The sequence below is a fragment of the Armigeres subalbatus genome, chromosome 2 (genome assembly GCF_024139115.2).
Source record: "Armigeres subalbatus isolate Guangzhou_Male chromosome 2, GZ_Asu_2, whole genome shotgun sequence".
In the NCBI taxonomy this organism is placed as follows: Eukaryota; Metazoa; Arthropoda; class Insecta; order Diptera; family Culicidae; genus Armigeres; species Armigeres subalbatus.
This window is the reverse complement of record NC_085140.1, coordinates 167,282,283-167,306,610: the sequence shown is the minus strand read 5'-3', so window position 1 is coordinate 167,306,610 and position 24,328 is coordinate 167,282,283. Positions and strand designations below refer to the sequence as shown.

The window sequence follows — 24,328 nt, the reverse complement described above, 5'->3', positions numbered from 1 at the left end:
GGAATAGCAATAATGCCACATTTCATCGTTTTAAAAAGAATTTATTATGACATTAGCACACAAATCCTGCTTTTCTATTATGAATCCATTCTAATGTTTTTCCTTTCTTTATCTTTTCTCTAACAGGTCATAACTCAGGGCGTAATTGTCGTCCACCCAGTGTTTGTCAGTATGAGGAAGAGAAAAGTCAAATGAGGCACCCCGTCGCAAATTGCTATCAATATCAGTTCCAGGTGAAACCTAGTTATAATTTTTAAGTGCAGCTAAGAAGAAAACAACCTAAAAGTGAAACAAAGTGCAATACTCGAGATAGCCGCGAAGTCGTTTCCAATAAGGAGCAATACAGCTGTCGATACGATTTATTGCGCCTCCATTAGGAGCGCCGAAACAGCCCCGCCACAATGAAGTGGCACAAGAAGCCAAAACCATCGGTGAGTGAACCACAAGGTTTGAGCCAGTCTGCTTACAGTGGACAGATCCATAAAGCAAGCCATTATCTATGACGGGCCGCAAGCATTTCAGTTTTGTCGATGCAGCTATCTTTGGCTTGGGAGAAGCATTTGAATGCATCATTTCCGCGATAGCATATCCGATGAATCGTTAGCTTCGTGCCCTGTGCAAGTTTGATCGAAAAAACTGGAACGGACCACAGAATGAGAAGCACTCGCGCTGTGTCTACAACATTTCTTCGGTGCAAACGAAACAGAGAAATATTTTTCGAACATGCTTCCGTGAGGGCGGGCGTGGTATGCATTGGTACTATACTATGTATCGACAACTGGCGCACGGTGGAATTTCGTTTTTGAATCGACTGGCCAACATCAATCCATTGCTCGGGAAAAGCAATAAAGATGTGGGTTTTAAGGGATAGCGATGGTTTTATACATCTTTGTCATACTTTTCATTTATAGAACTGATATTTCTTAGAAGTCCTTAAGGCATATATTTACTTTTACGTTACTTTTTTAGGAATTATTAGGCACATCCATTGCATTGGCAATTTTTTTAAGTTGAGGATTCGGTTTAGTTATTCAGCACGGAATATAGACTAAATTGATCATCGCGTCTTAGAGTTATTAACCAAAACCAGAGTTGTCCTAAACAGTTGGAAGAAAATCTGCTCTTTTATTTTTCAGAGTTTTTAATTATTTAATTAAATAAAATTCGTTAAGTGAGATCAACATCTATTAGGATGTTTGAGGTTTCAAATAGTCACTTCGATCTGTCAAAATGGTGCACGCCAAATGCACGCGGGGTTGCACCATTTTAACATATCGAAGTGAAATTTAGAAAACTTTTTTTTTTATTTCTTTATTAAAGAGGCTTGCAGCCCTAGGGTGGCTCACCTCTGGTTTAGAAAACTCAAATATCCATCTATGAGTTGTTATCACTGAATGAATGTTATTTAATTGTTGGAAATTGTGAAAAATAAAAGAGCAGATTTTTTGGACAATTGTGTAGGACAACTCTTGTTGTCTAGGTCTCACTAGTCCAATTAAGGATCGGGTTACACGGAGGTTCGAAGACATTCTCAATCAAGAGAATGTTTTTCTCTTCGTGGGGAACTAATTTAGATGAAGTGAGATCTATTACTAAAGAATTACTGTGGGCTATATTGTATAACATTTTTACTTATGACTTACCTGATTTACCATCAGGATGTCAAAAATCTTTGTTTGCAGATGACACGGGCCTCTCAGCCAAAAGGCGAAGCATTCGTGTCATTTGTAGTAGATTGCAAAAAAGTTTGCATATTTTTTCCACCTACTAGCAAAAATGGAAAATTTCCCCGAATGCTTCCAAATCCCAGCTTATAATTTTCCCACATAAGCCGAGAGCTTCTTATTTGAAACCTTCTAGCAGACATATTGTCACTATTAACTGGGTTTCAATAAATTGGTCTAGCGAAGCTAAATATTTCGGACTTCTGTTAGATCATAAATTTACTTTTAAAAATCACATTAGAGGTTGTCATGAACTTCTTAAGCGCATTGCAGATGATCGTGGAATTAAAAACAGACGGCTGCAGACTTCTTTTCAAGAAAAAAACCAAAAATTGACACAGCGCCGCGGTATAACTCATTTGTGAAACGGCGCTGTTCACCTAATTTATTTTTACTGTACTTATAGGTTCATCAAACGTGTAAGCTTTGAAAATTACTGAAATTTGGAAACCATTTTTCAGTCACTATAACGGGCGTGGTGGTCAAATGGCTACTACTGCATCATACGCTCAAGGGGTCAAAAGTGATAGTTACACTTTAGTAGCCTTATGGCTAGTTTGAATTTGTTTTGCAATTGAAATTGATGCCATGGTCATAAACACAATTTCTTGTCTTAAGCGCGTTTTTACTATTCGGAAAACTGACTCAAATTTAAGTTCACGAGATGAGCATGCCATTCAACATTCGCGTGACTTTTTCTACTGAAAACTATAAACAAACATAAAATGGCATCCATTTTTTTTGCAGTTTTGAGTTTTGGTCGTGATTTAGGACAAATATTCATTATTTGTATCTTAAAATTTAACGAAAAGCTTAGAATGCTTAGATATAAATCGGTATTTTCTCCTATTTCGGTATCCAAAAATAAGCTGGTATTACCCTACTCTGCTCGAAGCTTCCTTCATGTAGACAGAATGATTCATGCTGATCGCGATCAGTTTCTACAGTTTTTCCATATTATGACATAATTTTCAAAAGAACCATGCCAATCCCAGAAAAATCAATCATGCGATGAAGGATTTAAACAATGATAATATTCAATTGAATAAAGCAGTGAATCAACATTGAGACAACAATATGGATGTTTGAAACAACAATGTCTACATTACTTAATGCAACAATGGAAACTTTTGTTCTAATCGTACAATATTCTTCTATGTGTATCTTTTTATTCACATAAGTTTTCATAGAGGAAGTAAATGGTAGAAGAATATTTGGAATCTTCAACTTTTTCTTCAATCACTCTACATTCCAACTGGAACTTGACCTGCTCTTTCACTTTACTATTTTTACTATTCACATTTCCACGCAATTGCAAGAATATGTGCCTTGTGCGGTACTCACTATTTTTTTCTTATTCGAATTCGGCAAAATCAGGCAACGCTGTAGCTTAGTAAATTTTCAGAACTGAAATTTAGAAAATATCGTTTATTACTTTATTATTCATCGAAACGGCACTTCTCCTGAGATCTCAGTAAAATCATGGTTGTTGAAACTCGGCGAGGGAAATAAACAAAACAATTAGGCTATCCATGAGGACATTCAGCGATGGGACTGACAATCGAAATCAAAACAAAGTGTACATGCAGTTGAAGGCCACTCACTTCTGGTGTAAACCGTGCTTAACAATTTCCTTTGGATTGTTCTGTCAGTCCGGTCAGAATCTGTCAAAAAATCAGGGTAAACAAAAATTGTCAGCTGACCGCAGCTGTCTTATGGATTGCCTTATGCTAACATCTCTGCGAAAAAATTAAGTATGTAAGCACAATACTGCCCTTATACGCATAACTGTCCCATGTACATAGGAAATCCCAGCAAACATGGGACAAATATGCGTATGACGGCAGAATAGTGGATACACTAAGCTCAAGAAGTCTAGAACATTACTAACCTGGACCGGATCGAGAATAAAACTCGCCATCCCCGGGCTCGGGGCTTTCCTTACCCTAATGGTGAGTTGCATGGGACGAATTCCACGCAGAATGAAACATAAATAACGAAATTTTAACATGATCGTCTTTAACTGGGATGAAATTTCGCACATATTTTCGGCACACCAGACTGATCATTTTCCACTTATTTAAAAAAAAAACGACCCTCGAGTAATTTATGAAAAGTTCGAATGTGTTTTCGAGCAAATTATTATAAACATATTGTAACTTGGAAACCGATCATTGTACGAAAAAACTATCTGAGAACGAATTGTAAGAGACTAAAAGGGCTTTATGGAGAAAATATTATACTGGTCAAAAAATTATTTTACGCTGAAAAAAATCGTTAATTATTGTAAAAATGGAAATATCTTAAAACCCATGTTTATTTCTTTTACCATTTTTCTACCACAAAAACTTGACTTCAGAACACACATTTTAACGACATCAGTTTGATGGAGAAGTTGAAAATAAAAAAGTTTTAGCGGAAGCAATTTTTGGCTCATTTTTGAAACATTAACTATTTCCAAGACAACACATATATTTGACGCTAAATTATGATTCCTTGGTCAATTTTGAACAAAAATGCTGTTATTTATTTTATTCCTAAGTATTACCGTTTTTGAGATATTTCAAATTTAATTTTTAAAACTGAAAAAAATGTATTCCGCCCTTTTCAAAACTTACTCGCGATTCTCCATCACCAACACTAGTACATGAAATTGCCAAAATTTGTACATCAACATCAAAACAATCTGTTTGAGAGTTACGATTGAATGAATTGACAGATGCAGCCATGAACAGAGGAAAGGAAGAGGAGGAGTATATTTAGGCTTTAATTTTACAGAAACGATCATTCCCAAATAATTTGTGAGGCAGGTACTAATAACATGGCTTCGGAATTTGTAAGGTGTTGTAAGCCATTTCCCAGTACACGATGCTTAAAAAAATGTCCGTATAGGGGAAACCGCCAAATGTTGAACGGCTAATTTTGTCGCCTATTGTTGAACTTCCATAAGAAATGCACGTGCGTTCAACAATAGGCGAAGAAATTAGCCGTTCAACATTTGGCGAATTACCCTAGTGGACTGAAAAAGTTATTGATAAATTGAAATCAATGGGATGTAATATTCCTTTGGACACGTCTTTGTTCATTTGTGATTCGTGTAGACTGCTAAAACAAGTGACTGTAAATATTTATAATGATGTGCAATCAGTGGAGGAACAACAACCACCGTTATTCGATTCACACCCACCAGTAGCTGAACCAAACCCACCAGTAGCAGAGCCACAGCCATCTGGATCAAATAACTGTCTTGAAGAAGTACCGTCAGCAACATCAGTAGCATCGGCTTCATCTCAGGAAAGCGTTATACCGGAGTACTCCATTGCGTATAGTGTTGAGATGTTGAACACTGGAATAGCTGGGATTAACGTTTCCCCAGTAACTATAAGCAAACTAAAAAATGCAGGTTAGCACAAACGGAAATATTTGGACATATAAAAAGGACTACGAAAGCATATCTTCAATTATGAAGCAGATGAAGATCTTGACCAATTGAAGCGTAAGGCTGCAAATTTCGATGAGATGATATCGCAGCTTTAAGAAAAGTTCACCGATGCAGGATGTTCGAGAGACGACAAATTGAGGATCTTTGTCTGTGTTACCGAAATCATCAAGAAGTGATGCAGTATTTGGATGTACCTTTATACCTTGTAAGGCAGGCCCGAAATTTGGCTGCAGAGAAAGAAATTCTATCAACCATGAGCGATAGGATTGGGTTCGGTTTGGACGCGGAGGTAAAGAACGAAGTTCAACAGTTCTTCGACAGCGATCTTGTAAGTAGGGTTATGCCAGGGCAAAATGATTTTGTTTCTGTAAAAAAGGATGGTAAGCGACAACATGTCCAAAAACGCTTACTACTTTGTTCGCTACGAGAAGCATACACAACTTATTAGAAAATAAGTAAAAATATTGTAGGCTTCAGTTCCTTTGCTGCATTACGTCCAAATCATTGTAAATTACTTGGTAGTTAGACGATCATGTTAAATTTTCGTTATTTATGTGTCATTCTGCGTGGAATGCGTCTATACTAAAGTTCACTTCGGATTTCTTGGTGGATATTCAAAGTCAATAGCTTTGACTAGCGTGCTGAAGTGACAAAGTAGCAAAAAATCCATAACTCTAGCCTATCTATTAGCGAAAGAGAGCGTGAACAAAGAGAGCCTCTCTTTTGCACATACGACCAATTCTCAAAGTAATCTAGAATTCCTTTCAGCTGATTCATTTTTTTTTAATCTGTTTTCAAAGCCATGCATATGGCTGTGTGTGTGTGCACAACTGTCTTGATGTTCATGTATAAGTTTTATATAAGTACGAATTGGGAAACTTAGTGTTGGTGATAGAGTATCGCGAGTAAGTTTTGGAAAGGGTGGAAAACAATTTTTTTTCAGTTTTCGAATATCTCAAAAACGGTAATACTTAGGAAAAAAATAAATAGCAGCTTTTTTGTTCAAAATTGACCAAGGAATCATAATTCGGCGACATGTAGTGTTTTCCTGTAAATAGTCAATGTTTCAAAAATGGGCCAAAAATAGCTTCCAGTATATTTTGGTATATTTTGAAGTCAAGTTTTTGTGGTTAAAATTTGGTGAAAATATAAAAATATAATATATAATGAAAATATAAGAAATTTATTTTTTTTAATTTGAACATCGATTTTTTTCAGTGTAAAATATTTTTTCCACCAGTGTAATATTTTCTCCATAAAGCCCTATTAGTCCCCTACAATTCGTTCTCAGACAGTTTTTTCGTACAATGAACGGTTTCTGAGATGCATTTTTTTTAAATTAATTTGCTCAAAAACACATTCGACCTTTTCATAAATTACTCGAGGGTCGATTTTTTTTTAAATTAGTTTAAAATAGTCTATCTCCAATACCGAAAATATGTGACAAGTTTCAATCGAATCAACTGTCATCAAGTTTGGTCGGTGTGTCATTCTGCGTGGAATCCGTCATGGTTATCTACTGTGCTGCTCGACGACCCCGTGTCTATACCTTCCCATAATAGACGAAACTTGCAGATAACCACCTACCCAAGTATGTGAAAAGCAAAATCGAACGCATCACATGTTATCATTATATATAGTAAGGTTTTGTAGATTTACGTTTATTACATTCAAAAGCCCAGATTAATCATCCTAGCTACAGTGGTGCCTTTCTCGTTTGTTATAAAACATATATTTTGGCTATAAATTTTGATTCCATAGTCCGTTTATGACACGTTTAAAAAGGTAAAAAAAATGTTGTTTTTGATTTGTTCTTCGTTCAAAGTAGAAAGGTGAAGGGTCGTTTGGCAGAAACCAATTCGGTCGAAAGCCATTTGGCCGAATGTCACTAGGCCGAACAAACCATTAGGCCGAAACACACCTGGCCGAAAGTCATTTGGCCGACCGGGTCATCCGGCCGAATAGGTCATTTGGCCGAAAAAGTGATTTTGCCGAATAGGTCATTTGACTGAATATGTTATTTGGCCGAGCAGGATATTTGGCCGAATGGGTCATTTGAAAAGTGAGAAATGAGGTGTGGAAAGTGAGTACCCGAGTAACACAATTCAGACTAATTTGGTTGCAGCAACTTATACATGACTTGATTTGGTCATATATAGGTCTTACTTACTCGTCTATGGCAAATGTGTTGCTTGGGTAGTTCGAAGTACGAAGTAGACATCTCTACTAACTTCTCAATTTTTACAGTAAGAAATGGGAAATGAAGAGTGAGAATGTAAGACGTCTCACTTCTTAATTCACGCAGGTTGCGAGAGAAATGAGAAATGATGAGTGAGAATTGAGACATCTCACTTCTCACCCCTCATTTATCACTTCTCACTGTGAGTAGTAAGACGTCTCACTTCTTACTTCACGCAGGTTGCGAGAGAAATGAGAAATGAGAAATGATGAGTGAGAATTGAGACGTTTCACTTCTCACCCCTCATTTATCACTTCTCACTGTGAGTAGTAAGACGTCTCACTTCTTACTTCACGCAGGTTGCGAGAGAAATGAGAAATGATGAGTGAGAATTGAGACGTCTCACTTCTCACCCCTCATTTCTCACTTCTCACTGTGAGTAGTAAGACGTCTCACTTCTTACTTCACGCGGGTTGCGACAGAATGATCTACGATGAATTACATCCCCGCAACTTCGACGTCGTGGCGCTGCAGGAGATTTGCTGGACAGGACATAAAGTTTGGAAAAGTGGGCATCGAGCGGCTACCTTCTACCAAACTGTGGCACCACCAACGAGCTGGAAATCTGGCTTCATAGTGCTGGGCAAGATGCACCAACGTGTGATTGGCAGCCAATCAACGCAAGGATGTGCAAGCTGAGGATTAAATGCCGTTTCTTCAACTATAGCATCATCAACGTGCACTGCCCACACGAGGGGAGACCCGACGACGAGAAAGAACCGTTCTACGCACAGTTGGAGCAGACATACGATCGACGCCCACTGCGAGACGTCAAAATCGTCATCGGTGACATGAAAGTACAGGTAGGAAGGGAGTATATGTATTGATCGGTCATCGGACCGGATAGTCTGCTCACCGTATCGAATAATAACGGCCAACGATGCATAAACTTCGTAGCCTCCCGCGGAATGGTAGTCCGAAGCTCCTTCTTTCCCTCAAAAATATCCACAATGCCACATGGAGATCACCTAACTAAGAAACGGAAAACCAAATCGACCACGTTCTAATCGACGGTAAATTCTTCTCCAACATCACGAACGTCCGCACTTACCGCAGTGCGAATATTGAATCCGGGCACTACCTCGTTGCAGTATGCCTGCGCTCAGAACTCTCGACAGTGTACAACACGCGTCGTAGTCAAACGCCGCGGCTTAACATTGGGCGGCTACAAGACGGTAGACTAGCCTAAGGATACGTGCAGCAGCTGGAAGTGGCACTCCCAACGGAAGAGTAACTAGGCGCAGCATCTCTTGAAGATGACTGGAAAGAGCGCTACAACGAACACATGCATGCCGATGTGGCAGACGAAGATGGCGGTATGATGATGGACCTGGGAGAACGCGCGCAGGACATAATTTTACCGGCTCCGGATCTCCAGGAAATCCAGGAAGAGATTGGCCGGCTGAAGAACAACAAAGCCTCTGGGGTTGATCAACTACCAGGAGAGCTATTTGAACACACTGGCTAGAGCGCTACACTGGGTCATTACCAAGATTTGAGAGGAGGAAGTTTTGCCGCAAGAGTGGATGGAAGGTGTCGTGTGTCCCATCTACAAAAAGGGCGATAAGCTGAATTGTAGCAACTACCACGCAATCACATTGCTGAACGCCGCCTACAAGGTACTCTCCCAAATTCTATGCCGTTGACTAGCACCAATTACAAGGAACTTCGTGGGGCAGTACCAGGCGGGTTTTATGGGCGAACGCTCCACCACGGACCAGGTATTCGCCATTCGCCAAGTACTGTAGAACGTGGTTTAAGAGAAGACAATGTGAGCCACCCACTGCGAGTTTGCATCGGTGGTGATGAAATCGAGGTGGTAGAAGAATTTGTGTACTTGGTCTCACTGGTGACTGTCGGAAATAATACCAGCAGAGGAACTCTGAGGCGCATAGTGGCTGGAAGTCGTACGTACTTTGGACTCCGTAAGACGCTCTGATCGAATAGAGTTCGCCGCCGTACCAAACTGACAATCTACAAAACGATCATTAGACCGGTAGTCCTCTACGGACACGAGACCTGGACGATGCCCGAGGAAAGTTCTGCTCACTATCTATGGTGGGGTGCAGGTGGCGGACGGGACGTGGAGGAGGCGAATGAACCACGAGTTGCATGAGCTGCTGGGAAAACCATCCATCGTGCACACCGCGAAAATCGGACGACTGCGTAGACTTCGTGGTTGGCGACGTGTAGCCATGGACTGAGTCGAATGGAGAAGACTTTTATCTCTAGTAGCAAAATTCAGATCGATTTGGTTGCAGCAACTCCAATGTGACTGGATTTTGTTGCATATCAGTCACAGTGACTGATATATGACAAGTGTGTTACTCGGGATATACCGCATTATTGGCCACATCGGAGTTAGTCTGAATAAATATAAATAATTCTTACTTCACACTACTCTCTTTTCACAGTGAGAAGAGAGACGTCTCAATTTTCACACTTCATTTCGCATTTTTCAAATGACCTATTCGGCCAAATGTCAGCCAAAAGTCCTAATCTACCAAATGTTCTATTCGGTCAAATGTCCTATTCGGCCAAATGTCCTATTCGGCCAAATTTCTCATTCGGCCAAATGTCCTATCTGGCAAAATGTCGTATTAAAAAAATGTCGGCCTATTCGGCCAAATGTCCTACAGTAAAACCTCCATGAGTTGATGTTATATGACTCAATATTGACTCATGGAGGCAAATTATACCATACCAATGGGAAAACTTACTCTAAACTTTCGATAGTATCCAAAAATACTAACAAATACTAGCGAAAAACTATGTCGTATCTACAGCGAATTGATCGAAGAGCTCTGGTTAGGAAAACATGTTTTAGGCAACACATGATTTCAGTCTCCTTTAAATTCTTCAAACATCACTGAACAACTATTTCTATTACTATTACATTTTAACCAATCTATGAGGCCCACGTTTTTGGTTTGATGGCATTATAAATAAAGAATGCGGTTTGCAAATTTTTCTAGAATCTGTGTTCAGGATATCAGGGTTTTCCAATACGGAGGAGCACTGTGTTTCATCAACTAACTGACCAACGTCATAACAACCGACCTAGCAACCGTTTCATTGTTTGACGAAAATCGTGGATACTTGAAATATAACGAGACAATGAGTAATATTATCGCAAAGTTTTGAGTTACTTGCCCTTGTACCATACTAAAAAATAATTTCTGTGTTTCTGTGATGGTCCCTTTAAACAGCTTCTCAAGAATATTTTATTCCACATCTCGATAATTCCACGAGTCGACAATCCCTTTATAATCGGCTCATGAAGGTTTGACTGCATTCGACCAAATGTCCTATTCGGCCAAATGTGCCTGACAATTTTATAATAGAGCATCATAATTCTGGTATAACCTACAGTACAATTGCGGATATTGTTCTAGTTCGTAGAGATACGGTCGCTAAAAGAGTTCAAATGTTAAAAAATGCCATTCCATCTTACCAGCGATACGATCAGAACGTTCGTAGAAGACAAATTTTCGGATTGACAGGACTATCATAAACAAAGTCAATCAAAGGGGTTTAGGCTTCCAAAGTTACAAACCAATCGAAAATTAGTTATAGTTCATGTGACACTTCAAACAGTGCGAAATTGGCTTCGAGTTCTGTATGGCCAAAGGGATCTCCTACAGAGGATTGTAGAAAAGCTTCTCATTCCTCGTGTAACCTCCGAAATCGTGCTCGTTGGATCCGCGTGGTGGACCTACCATATGGGCGGTGGTCAGATAGCTTGCTTGACGAAAGCTTGAGATTCCTGGGAAGATAATGGGCAAAGCTTTGTGCCTGTGTTGCCTTTTGTCACATTCGTTGACATGATATTCATTAAGAAAATTATTTTGAGCTTTTTAGTGGTATTCACTTGTCATAAGACGAGTTTGTACAATCCCATTTAATTCCACCACTTAATTGTACCTTGACAGATGCGTATTTCGACCTCAACAATAAGGCCGTCTTCAGTGTCTCGTACTTGAATTGACTTGACTCGAAGTCGAGTCAAGTACGAGACCCTGAAGACGGCCTTACTGTTGAGGTCGAAATACGGTACAGGTACAATTAAGTGGTGGAATTAAATGGGATTGTACAAACTCGTCTTATGACAAATGATATTCATGTCAAAGTAACGTCGATTTTTTTTTTGAAAACTTCTTTTAAAAGTTTTGCTGATCTTTTGCTCGGGCTGCAATTATTAGAAGAAAAGCAACTATTGTATTACTATTCTTGTAGATTTTGAAGTTGTTAAAAAATATATTTGGGGAAAATCATTTTAGTCCAAGTTTTGGTCACTTGAAATGGGTGAGTAACTGCAAGTGCGCCGTTCGGCGTGTTGTTTTCAAGTTCAATGCTTCAGATATTCAGATAGTGCTATAGCAATACACCACCTCTGTCGTGTAGTGATAGCCCATTGGAAGCATATATGGCGGGGGGCTAGAGCAAGTCGAGCAGCACGTTTTTGCAATTATCGCCTTTCTGCATTGCTGGCGAATCATGGCGTTGTTTTTGGGTTATCGGCGCCATTCGTTAGCAGCTGACTGATAGCGATCGATTCGATCGTCGTTGTCGTGTGTTTTTTTTCTGCCACCTTCGCCGCTCGTATTGTTGTTGATGTTATGGTTGGTAGTTGCTTGTACCCATTAGGTATTTAGTCATGCAGTTTAACTGCTTTGATTGGTGCAGAAGGAGGATGTACTCAAAGTCAGGTGAAAGGAAGTGTCATATTTTATTGGGACGATGTTCCTGTCTGGCTTTGTTTTGTGGTAAATATTTGTTTACAATTTAGGTAACCAGAATATGTCATTGTGTCAACGAACCATTTGAAGGTAAGACATGCGCAGGTCAACCCATTCTCGCTTTAATAGCGCTATTGATGAATAGGCACTTTGAAACTTTATTATTATTACAATTATAGTTTTAATTAAGGTATCTTTATGGGAGTGACTATAACATATTGAAAATGAATTACAGTCAACTGACAAAATCATTCAAGTAAAAAACTTAGACCATGATATTGTGTGGCTGTGCTTTCCACATCAGCTATATCATATTTAACTTGAGCAATCCTGCAATATCGATTATTTTCACATGATTTTTTTTTTGGTTGTGCTGTATGTCGCCAAGGTAGCTTGACACCTCGGGGATCGTGTACCATTTTGTCCAAATTGTGTTCCCATGTGGTTTAATGGGATATCAATATATGCCATAGTAATTAACACCGCCCGATAACCTCCCATTTGTCTGAAAAGGAAAGTATTGAAGGTACCGGGAAGGGACTTATCAGAATATCATAAAAGTTTCCGAAATATGACTAATACATCTAAATTTCAAGGACAATTTTCAACATCAGCGGAATTGCAGCAGTTGCGTTGGGCTTGGCAATTCATCAGAAGGCCTGACCACAATCAGGTGAAAATCATTTTACAGCCGACCTGCAAGGAAAGACGAGTAGTAAAAGCAACGTCTTATTTGTGTCTGTTGCTGCTCGCGGAATTGATCGATTAAGTGAAAACAAATATGAGGCATTTTGTAGACATCGTAACGCGATGAAAATCACTTTCAGATACAACTCTGTTAGTACACTCTGCCCATGGCTACATCTCAATTTACCCACTTCGCTTAATCTACGTTTGTGGCCCAGCAAAGTGGTGTTCAGTAGCAAACTGCTGCCTCCTACGGAGAGGCAACATGTGTTGCCAAAGCACACAGTAGCGTCTAATTTCGTACACTGTTTGCCGCTCGCAAACTTTGTACTACTTATGCGTTGCTTACGGGGTTGTCTAGTCGGCCCATTTCGCTGTCATTAGACGCATAGTTAGTCGATTCGTTTTCTTGTTGAACGTTGAATTGGACAATTTTACGAGGCAGTTATTGCTCAATTGTTTCCAATTAATAAAAAGTTTAAACTAATCAAAGTACCTAAACACGATTACAACAAGCTACACCTGTTGTTCAATATTGATAGGAAATAAGTTCCCTGTTTGTAATATCAATATATCAAAACTGGTTTGCATTTTTTGTGCCTTATACGGACGAAATTGATTGATTTTTCCAACGCTACTCATGCATATTTTGATTGTTTTCACTCAACCTGCCATCCGTAAACTAAAGGAAAACCAAAGTTTTCATGTTGTATGTTTCCCATACACAAATCTTGGCACAGCTCTCTGCATGTGGTGGTGTGTATCCACATGGAATACTGGAATACAAGACTTCCAGCTGAGTTTGCCATTATTGAAGGTTGAGGGTGTTTGTTTTCGTTTTGGATTCAATATTTCACCGCTTTGTTATTCATACTCTGCGTCTGATTTTCCCGAGGGGCCGCTTTTCAATTTCATTGGACTGTTATTTTATTATCTCATACCTTAATCAATTTCACACCTGCTCTATAATAGGAAATTTGCGTGTTTGCCTGTCGAACTGGGCGGAACGCCCGAGGGTACTATAGTACGTGATGTGATTTTTAACTGGAAAAATGGAACAGCAGGGGATTTCGTGACCTTGATTTCTTTTTGGCATAATGCCGGCTGCCGGTGAAGGACGATTGATTTACGATGTGAGGGTTTTGGTGTGAACTGAATTGAAGGTGTTTTACAATGTCAGTGGCCATCTAGACACCACGTGGTTAAATTTGGAAATAACATAAACCCATTTCGTACATATGATTTATTGTGTTATTTCGCTAAACCTTCCGTCCTCTTCCCCCCTTTTGACCAGATGGTTTCTGAAAGTCTAAAAAATATTTTTCAACTAATCACCAAGCTTTCGTTTCATTTGAAAATTTGGAAATGTATTCAAGAAGCTGCTATCCCCATTTCACACATATGTCTTGTTATTGAGGATTTTCATTTATAGTCGTATAAAATGGGCCAAAGAATTTTAGATTTTCACAAGAAATGTGTATAGGTATGATCAAAAACGAAAATTTATAAAATATATGTCGTCTTTTTTCCCTGGGAATTTTTTAAGTTTTTCATGGACTTCACCAACTTTGAAACATCGTAACTCAAGAACTGTTTTTTTGGGAAAACGGGACAGCATTTTGAAAAAAAAAAAATCTGAAAAAGTTTTTTACGAATTTTTCTACCATAAAGAAAAGGTGCAAAAGCCAGAAAAAACTGTACCCGAATTCGTAAAATATTTTAACAACAATATTTTTGCTGATTTTCTGTTTTTTTTTTTAAATGTGCCGTATCTTTGAAAAATCACAACTTAAGAACGAAGCATAGTAGAGGACTGGAGTAGCAGCTTCTAAAACTACTGAACTCACGAAAGAATTCATTCAAAAGATAATTTTCAAAAGAGAATTAAATTAGCTTCAATTTCTTAAGTAAAGAAACTCAAAAGTGTTAGGTATTTGTCATAAGACGAGATCATATTATCCCATTTAATTCCACCACTTAATTATTACTTTAACAGATACATATTTCGTCCTCAACAGTAAGATCGTCTTCAGTGCTTCGTACTTATGTTGAGGCAAAGTGTTAGGTAACTTAGCTAATAAAATTATCTTTATAATTTATTTTGATTTTTTTTTGCGAATTAGGACAAAGGCATTTCTTTATGAATTTTCCTAACAGTGAAAATTTTGAAGGAAAATTTTCAACGTTCCACATTTATTCAGTTGGCTGATAAAATTTGCTTGCATTTTCACCAAAAATTCGTCTGATTTTGTGAATCCCATTTGATAGAATGATTCAAATGCCGGATAGTTATTCCCTGCAATTAATTATTTATCAGAAATTTTCGATTTTCATTTCCAATTATTTATTCTTAGTAACGTTGTTACTTATACAAACATTGCGTGTTTCTTGATCGAAGAAAGAAATCATTCCAAAACTGTCATTCATAATAAATTTATCTTTAAATATTATTTAACGTTATTGTAACTCAGTATGTTGGATATCTGTAATTACTGTGGATAACTATGGTAAAGCGTTTTACATTCTATGAACTCGATAGAACAGTTTATGTTTGAAAAATCGTGTATGCCCTAATCTCAAAGTTCCCCCGATTTAGCCATGAATAGCTCAATCAAGACTTTATGATTTTTTAAAGGACGAGGTCGTCTGGAAGTTTGTTCTGGAATTTTTTAACTTTCTCAATCTTGTGTCTGCTATTTTTATAGTAGCAGTGTTTTAGAAGTCCTTAATCGTCTACACTAAAAGCCCTCCTTACATGACAAACGACAAACTAAAAACGAAAAACGGTATACAGACACCCTTGAAGAAGGCTAGAATGAAAGGCCGAAACGTTGGGCAGAACAAAACTCATCCTTTTGAATACACAAGTCCGAGAAAGCCAATTCCAGATTATTTGAATGTGATAAGATAAATTTGCTTCCAAATTCCATTACCATTCTGAGCAGATGCCTGCTTCTGGGTTCGCTTTCACGATAGCCTTATTCCGGGGAGATGCAACTTTTTGAAGAAGGAGACACATTCATCATTGTCATTTGACGGCGAAACACAAGCTTTAAAAAAATAATAACAACTTTTACCTTATTATCTGTTTAGTGCATGTTTTTTCTAAAAAAAATGCAAAAATATTTTAGCCATAGCTTTTGAGCCCATTGTGCTATCCGGCCAATTGGTAATTGGAAACAATTGGACAGGATTTCCCGTCGAATGCAACTTGTTGCGAGCAAATCGGTTAAGGATAAGTGCCTTAAACATGAGTGGCTTTTTTGCGCACATACATACACATGCACGGACAGACATCATCTCGGTTCGTCAAGCTGAGTTGAGTGGCATATAAAACTACTAGCTGACCCGGCAAATCTTGTCGCGTCGAAAATTGAACAATTTTCTGATACATTTTTTTGCGTACGCAATTGATCTAAAAAACAAATCGGTTCTTCAAAATGTTTTTCTACTTTTTTACAGTTTTATCATAACATTTTTCTTATTAATTAAGTAAACTTCATGTTATATATGCAAATGATCACGAATTCACGAAATCATCGAAATCATCACGAAAAACCATTTCATCGAAGAGATTGGATTTTGATTTTCAAATTTTTCCAGTTTCATTGTAAATAGAAAAAGAAAACGAATACAGTGTTGACCTGATTTTATCACGTTTATGACCCGATTTCGTCACCTAAACTTTTTTAAAATTTTAGTTTTTCTTGTCATTTTTGAAAGTAGCACCACAAACAACAATGATTTTCATGAAATAACTTTCACCGTCTGTGATTTATTATTCATTCACACCTTTGAAGGATTTTGTACGCATTTTTGACAAGAAATAAAGAAAACCATGCAAGTATTTTGTCTTTCCAAGGTATAAACTGATTCATATTTGTTAAATAAATTAATAAAATTATAATAAAAAAAATCTGGTTTTGTCACATGCCCTGTTTTATCACCCTAAATTTCCCCAAGGGGTGATAAAATCGAGATAATACTGTATAGATTAGCAAAAATTGGGCTATATATTCATGAGTGATGTGCGGTCGTCCAAATGCCATCAAATTAAAATATTCATTCAAATTATAAGAAAAACTATTTCATAAAAAAATAGTTTTTGTTCTCAAAGTATTTCAGTTTCATCATAACATTTTTTCTTGTAAATAGAAGAAGAAAACGAATATAGATTAGCAAAAACTGAGCTGTGTATTCTAGAGTACAAATGCTAAGTTTATTTTATATATGTAGAAGATGGGTCTCCGGCTCACTATTGGAAATTGGACAGATCGGACTATGGGCGCCACAATATAATTTTTTATGCCAAAAATGAGTATCCAAAACTCACCTTACTCCCAGTCAGTTGCACTCGACGGGGAACCCTGTCCCATTTCTATCAAAAATCTGACTGTGGGATCAAAAGTTATGGTCTGAATAATAATTCCAAAACCTGTATGAGAAAAATCATTTTTGGAACTTTACTCCCTTTAGAAGAAGTAATCATAAGCTACTGTACCTTAGTTTGGCGAACACAGATACCAAGCTACATTATACAACTTTATGAGGAACGGTGTATTCTCGCAACTAGATTTTCGCAAATTATCACGGTCGTACAGCTTCTGTCGAATTAGAAATGATTTGGCGCGTAAATAAGAATTGTGGTTCCAATAGCATCATATGGTGGCATCGGGAGAGACACGGTGCAATGTGTACAAACCATATACGACCATCGATGATTCTTCAAATGATGAACATCGAGTATTAGCCGAATAATAAATATGCGTATCGTTGCCTCCGTTTTTGCCAATCTCGGTAACAGTGACTATCATTCACTTTCCGAGCCATCCCAAGAAAGGATGTACGGCAAAGACGGACGCTTCGATAATTTAATTATTCTCAAATAGTTCTCGCTTACTTTAACACCTTTCAAACCATTTTCACACTTGTCGCAGCCTAGCGATACCTTTCGGATTCCGTTTCTTTCCAATCTGCTTTCGCACACACACTGCTCCCTTCCTCGAGACCGATATGCCAATGAAATTGAATTTTTGCACGAAGATTTCGTAATCACAGATAAGTTAATTAGTTCAGTGCGTGTTGGCTCTTGGTTCAGCGTCAGAATTTTTGAGCAGAGGTAAGGTTTTGATAAACTGTAAATTTATTTAAATACGCACGCACCCACACAAAAGCACACACACACACATTCACTACACATATAAACCCACATACACACTCATATACACACATACATATATACACACATAAACAAACTTATATACATCATACATAAATACGCACACGATTTTTATTATATATTAGGTATCTATATTATTGGAAGCGTTTGGTACGGGAGGTCCACGCTTTCTTCCTTTCCCCTCGATTCCAAGCTATTGAGTGACTTTAGGTATTCCTGAAGTCGCTCAATATCTAGGAGTCATCTCTGCGGTACATACTGCGTAGTTGGCCTGGCCATATGAAAAGAAAAATGACGGAATTCAGAAATCGTCATTTTCCAGGATGCTTTCAAGTATTGGCTACGCAAGTATGAGATTAGATTAGATTAGAAGATTTTGTAATCACAGATTTTGAAAGTTAGTACACCATTAAAAAACGAATAAAATGTAAACTCCTACTAAAAAATTAGAAATTTTCCACAACATATGATTAAATTTTCCAATAAAGCAATCAGTTTATCACTGACAGTAAATTTGTATTCACGATGCTTATATGCTACATTTGTAGTTCTTGACCTCTAAAATCGACTGGTTACTGGCGTTTGTTGTTTGATTGGGAAAAATCCGAGATTATTTGGTCACAAAGTATGAAGGGGATCATCGCTTTAACGGCGTTGAAGTCACTTGCATGTTTGCATGATTGCATGTTCAGATAAGTTAAAATACTAAGTTATTACAATAATCTAAGTTATTACGATATCTGAATGTCCCCATGAGTGTTTTTCAGGCAAAAATGAGCCTCTTAGGGAAAACGATAGGTAGGGATTGTGAAAACTGTTCATCAACATATAAGCATAAAAGCATATGGAGACGCATGATACATTTGTGCCATGATTAATCTTGTTACTAAACTTTTTTGTCAGCTTAATCTCATCCGTTTTATTAAATAAACGAACAAGTGTGAAAGCATTTGCATAAAACTTGTATTATGGGAAAGTTGAACCTAATTGCATGTTGGGACCTACATGTTCTTGGTTAACATGTCGAATACTGCGATCAAGAAATCATTAGAATCATGATTTCAAACAGCAGGTTCCCGGGCGTCTTCTACGCGATTTCCACAATTCTTTCATGGTTATATTACCCACCTCATCTAGTTTCCTGTAGTTTTCTAGTGTGTTACGTTTCTAGGGACCCTAATTTTTTAATGTCATTTAAAATTTAGAAGATTTCGTTTTACCAATTTCAATATGAGTAAAATTTACCAATTAAGAAGAACTTCAAAACGAAAATCAATCCAGCTTGTCCCTGCAAGACCCTTAGACCCTTTCGTATTATGTGGACTCCTAATTAGTTTGATGCAGATGTTCTAAGTCCTCCAAATTGTTCTTGAATTCAGATCATTTGGTCTACAAGGACAACTATGCCTGGTTTCAAACAGAAATCAACCCAGCATATCTTCACAAGTCCCTAGAGCCATTGCGTATTATGTGGAGTCCGTATTAGTTTGATGCAGATGTTCTAAGTTCTCCAAATTGTTCTGGAATCCAGATCATTTGGTCTAGCAAGTCAACTGCGCGTGGTACCCAAACGAAATCAATATAGCAAAATAAATTATTAATATATATAAAAATTCTTTTTGAAGATTGCGTAAGCACAGATTTTGAAAATTAATACACCGTTGAAAAATGGATTTCAAATTGTATCGTTACTGAGCGAAGGAATCAATAAGGATCGAATGAGCCTTCTATAAACTTTGCAACTGTTATTGAATTTATTTTATTAGGGTAACAGTTCCGTTTTCCATCTTACTGAAAATATATTCATCTCATCGCAAAACAAAGACATACGGCACCCATTTTCCCGCTCCTTTTTACTAACATGCGTGCTCACTGCAGAAAAAATCACAAAAATAAGAAACAAATCAATTTCCTTTTCATTGCTTTGTTTTTCATGAGATGAATATCGGAGCTATGAGATGAAGTCCAGGAGCAGTAACCCTACTTAGTTTCGGGAATTCTAACGAAAACACGAACATCTTCAATTTTGATCGATCAATTCTGGATCCAGTAAACGCAGGGAGATTTTGGAGTTAAGCATAAACTAGCTTTATTTCGCCTTTTTTTATGCACCTTACGCAGGTCTCCAGTAGCCAGTAGTAGGATTGCCAATCCGAAGATGGCGAGTTCGATTCTCGGTCCGGTCTAAGATGTTTTCGGGTTGGAAACATTCTCGACTCCCTGGGCATAGTGTATGCATTGTACTTGCCACACAAGATACATACTCATGCTATGGCGGGCATGGAAGAGCTTTCAATTAATAACTGAGGGGAATGCTAAAAATGCAGGCCAAGTTCCAGTTGGAATGTAGAGCCATTGAAGAAGAAGATGATGCACAATGCACATTATGCACCTCGATGACACGCTGAACCAGGTCGATTGGGGTGTCCTCGGTGTCCAGACAACCAAAGAATACGTCCAAATCAAATAATATTACTTCAACATAGCCCATTCGACGACAGGGAACACTTCTTTCAACTGTTTGGCTTTTAAGAAACCCTGGGAGTCCAGATCAATTTGTCAAATAAACATTTAGAGGAACATTTCCTTTATATCTCTTTATATAAAAATGAGTTTGCCTTTTCTTTTGAGGCAATATAACCATAGATATAGGTATCTAATCGATTCTTTATCTTTGCTATTCTAAATTTCCTTGCTGATATATCAGAGCTCTTCACAATGTGGAAGTGATTGGATTTGGGTAACGCTGCTTGTTGACTTATTTATTTCTTAAACACTACTTCTTAGAAATCCTGAACCGTACGATATTTCCAACTTTGACAACTCACCAGCCACTCAAATATGTGGGCTACAACTTATTTCGTCTATCAGAATTTCAATATCAACATTCTTAAATCTGATCGGTATTTTCCAGAGACGATAATAATGGTTCTACGAATAAGCGTGCTATTTAATGCAGTGCTTTGTTCAGCCTTTTCAGGATATCCCGATCCAACAGATACAATTCCTCAGTGGATGAAATTCATTTTCATAACTCGTCAGAGCCATAATATTTCACAAGAAAACAGTTAAAAAACAGGCCAGATCCCAGTAGGAATGTAGATCCGTTCAAGAAGAAACAAGAACAGAAATAAAGAGCGCCGTTTAGCATGTTTCTTATTTTTGTGATGCTGGCTAGCAAAAAAACGAAAAAAATGGTGCCTTAACCTTTTGGATACATGGGCGTGAAATGTGACAATGGAACAGTTCCCCTACATAAATCTCTTATCAATTAAAAGGCGAAACGATAGTTACTAATTGAGAGCTATCGAAACCAATCAAGACAAAGCATGTATTCGTTTATTATGTAGCAAATACCACGACTCTATGTCCAGTGAAGTACATCCTTGAGCCATCTTTAGAAAACTGTACCAGTCTACTGCACAAATGGGAACTATTAATAATACTCAGCGAACTCTATCTGCCGCACTGTTAATAAACTCCGGCTCTGCACACATAACCTGTTCAAGTTTCCTCGATTGCTTCCAAAAGCTTACCGAACCTGACTTGCTTTGCTCGGAAATAGAATGACACACAGGAGGGAAGCACTTGAATCAACATGTGTCGTCGCTCGTATGAGTCTTTATTGCATGTGTGATTCGCATTCGTGCATAGACATCATAGACATAGACATACCTATACCTACGGCTACGAGCAACAGCGACCGAGACGAGAAGTACATCTTGCTTCTTATAAGTGCACCAAATGGGAAATCGGAAGATAGCACGGAATTGCAGTTTAATTGGAGTTACTCGAACATGAACGGGTGTGACACGAGTTTCTACATATGTAGTGTAATACAAGGAAGTAGTACGAGTTTATTTTCGAAAAGAATTAGTCTTAAACCTATAGAATTTTCCATTATTTAGTTCGTACTGTGCTGTTTTAGTTATCAAGTTCAAAGCTAGCAACAAAAGTAGGTCAAACCTGTGAAGCAAGCAGTCTTATTTTTCGACAATCGTCATCACCGTGCGACAATTGCTCATTATCTCGACAGGTCACAGCTAGCAGCAGCACCCATTCAAGTACCACCGAGTTGCATAACGTTCCGTCGTCGGTCGTCTCGTTTGAAGCAAACCTGCAACTGCCAATGACTGTGGATCACTCAACGAGTGTATACAGAGTCTTATTTTCAAATCATCATATTCATCACCTGGCCACCGATTAACTAGACAGCTGTTTGTGCTCATTCTTCATCAGCATGGCACTACATTCCCAATGGCAATCAGCATGTCTTGACCATGGGAAATTGCAGAAATTTTACAGTTTTTAACCAAATATGTTCAGAATCTGTCACATCATAGGTTCCAACAGTTTTTCAGAACAATAATACAAGACGAATCTAAAATACAAGAATTATACTTTTTACGTAATCTACATAATTATGAATCTTTCTATCTTAGAATTTTATTTGCACAGACACCGAATCGAGATGGGGTCAAAATCAACACCCTTCAATTTACCGACCAATCAAATCGTCAATGCGTGTTAACGATACCGATGCATACCTCCAGCTAGATTTCATTGGTTTTGAATGAATGGAATTCGCAATACGTCTTGTGTTCACAAAGGGTTTTATTGCTGTTCGGCCCATTAACATGTTAATGATGTTCAGAGAGGAGATAAAAACGATTATCTACCATATTATTGACCACACCGCTACGCCACGTTGGTCTTTATGATCGAAATCGTGATGCTCATTGATTGAAATATTTCATAGATAGGCTGTCGCTCGGAATCAGTACTTACCATTTGACTTTGATTTGAGATGCGCGCTTACCTTGACTGCGTTATTTGGCAGGGTGCATCTATCACTTCTAGGTCAGTAGATTGAAATTATGTTCTCACGGTTAGTAAAAACAGATTTTCTCGTCTAGTCTTCAAGTTGGTTTGGGTTTAACGAAGTAAAACTCATACGTGCATTAGGCGATATGAATTTCGATAAAAACGAACCTTTTGATTGAACTGTTTAAAATCGATCTCCGAACGATTCACGAAGAGATGATGATTTTTTCAATTACTTATTTTAGAAGTGAACACATATTTTTTTGTAAGGATACATAAATCATGTTAGATTTTTTTTTTGAAATTTGAGCCGATATTCATGTTATGTAAAGATCTTATCCGCGAGAAGTGCAATCCCTCGGACGCAGACATGATGTTCAACTCACTGACTAAAATTTCACGGTTTTTATGAAGGAAAGTTAGATAAAATGATCATAAACAAATTATATGAAAAATACCGTAATGTAAGTAATTCGGCAGGGGGGCAGGGGAGACTGGGTAGATTTCCGATGTATCACAGCCAAAAATAAATAAATAAACATACGCGATTTCCACACAGACTCTCTAAGAAATATAGTATTTAACTTTACTGATGTATGACAGTCCTTAAATTATTGTTGTTATTGATACACAATCGATTTTTTTGGAGTGCTGTCAAAAATCGACTTTGAAAATATTCGGGGGAAATTGATCCCTCTCCAAGAGCTTGCCTTGATAAAATTAGAAAGGTGCCCTCAGATTTTTTAAATATTTTCTCTAGACACATTCCGGCGTGAAGTAACAACTTTTGGATATGCTTCTAAATGTTTTTTCGTGGAAAACATGCAGGCTTTTTGATTTATCTTAATAATTCGATTAATAAAAACATAATCATCACTAACTAATTTAACTATTTATAATATCAATTATGTAAGACTGCTCCAAAAATCGATGAAGCCTTTCTTACAACTTGCTTCCGACGTAGAACGTTTTACCTCGGATGGTAACGAATTCTAATATACAACACCTCTGATGAACATTGAATTGCCATAACGTACCGTTCTGTTAGCTGGAACAACTCAAGCAAAATTTTTCATAACGACGTATGTAACAAAAGTAAACAAAACGAGGTTTTTAATACAACGTGACAATCACACGCGGCTTTATATAATACGCATCGATTTTACTGATTTCAGATCTTAAAATTCTTTAATTCAATCTTTTTACGAATCGACGTATGTCAAAAATCAATTTTTGAAGTCTCACTGTTACATACGTCGCTTTAGCATATGGGAACTAAGAGCGACCTATGTACCAAAAAAAGCAAAACAAAATAAAACTGCAGTTGCGTCAATCGTGCACTATGGAAAACCGACCAATGTACACCGACGTGCGTGCAGCATACCGGTGTATGTATAAATTTATCGTTTTTCACAGTGAATTTGAATGAACTGAGATTTGATGTGAAGCACGCTTATTACTTGTCATTTAATGACGCATACCAGCGGAAAAAAG

General features: G+C 37.7%; 2 protein-coding genes across 3 annotated transcripts in view; both read left to right on the top strand.

Annotated features, from left to right (window-relative positions):
• LOC134211135 (sodium- and chloride-dependent neutral and basic amino acid transporter B(0+)-like) overlaps positions 1-24,328 on the top strand; it is a 727,874-nt gene that overhangs the window by 114,619 nt on the left and 588,927 nt on the right.
• LOC134211134 (sodium- and chloride-dependent neutral and basic amino acid transporter B(0+)) overlaps positions 1-24,328 on the top strand; it is a 343,203-nt gene that overhangs the window by 114,906 nt on the left and 203,969 nt on the right. For both annotated transcript variants that reach the window (XM_062687768.1, XM_062687767.1), the window contains one exon: positions 127-431. In XM_062687768.1, coding sequence (XP_062543752.1) covers positions 402-431 — 30 coding nt within the window. In that variant the 5' untranslated portion in view covers positions 127-401. The remainder of the gene's footprint in view (positions 1-126; positions 432-24,328) is intronic.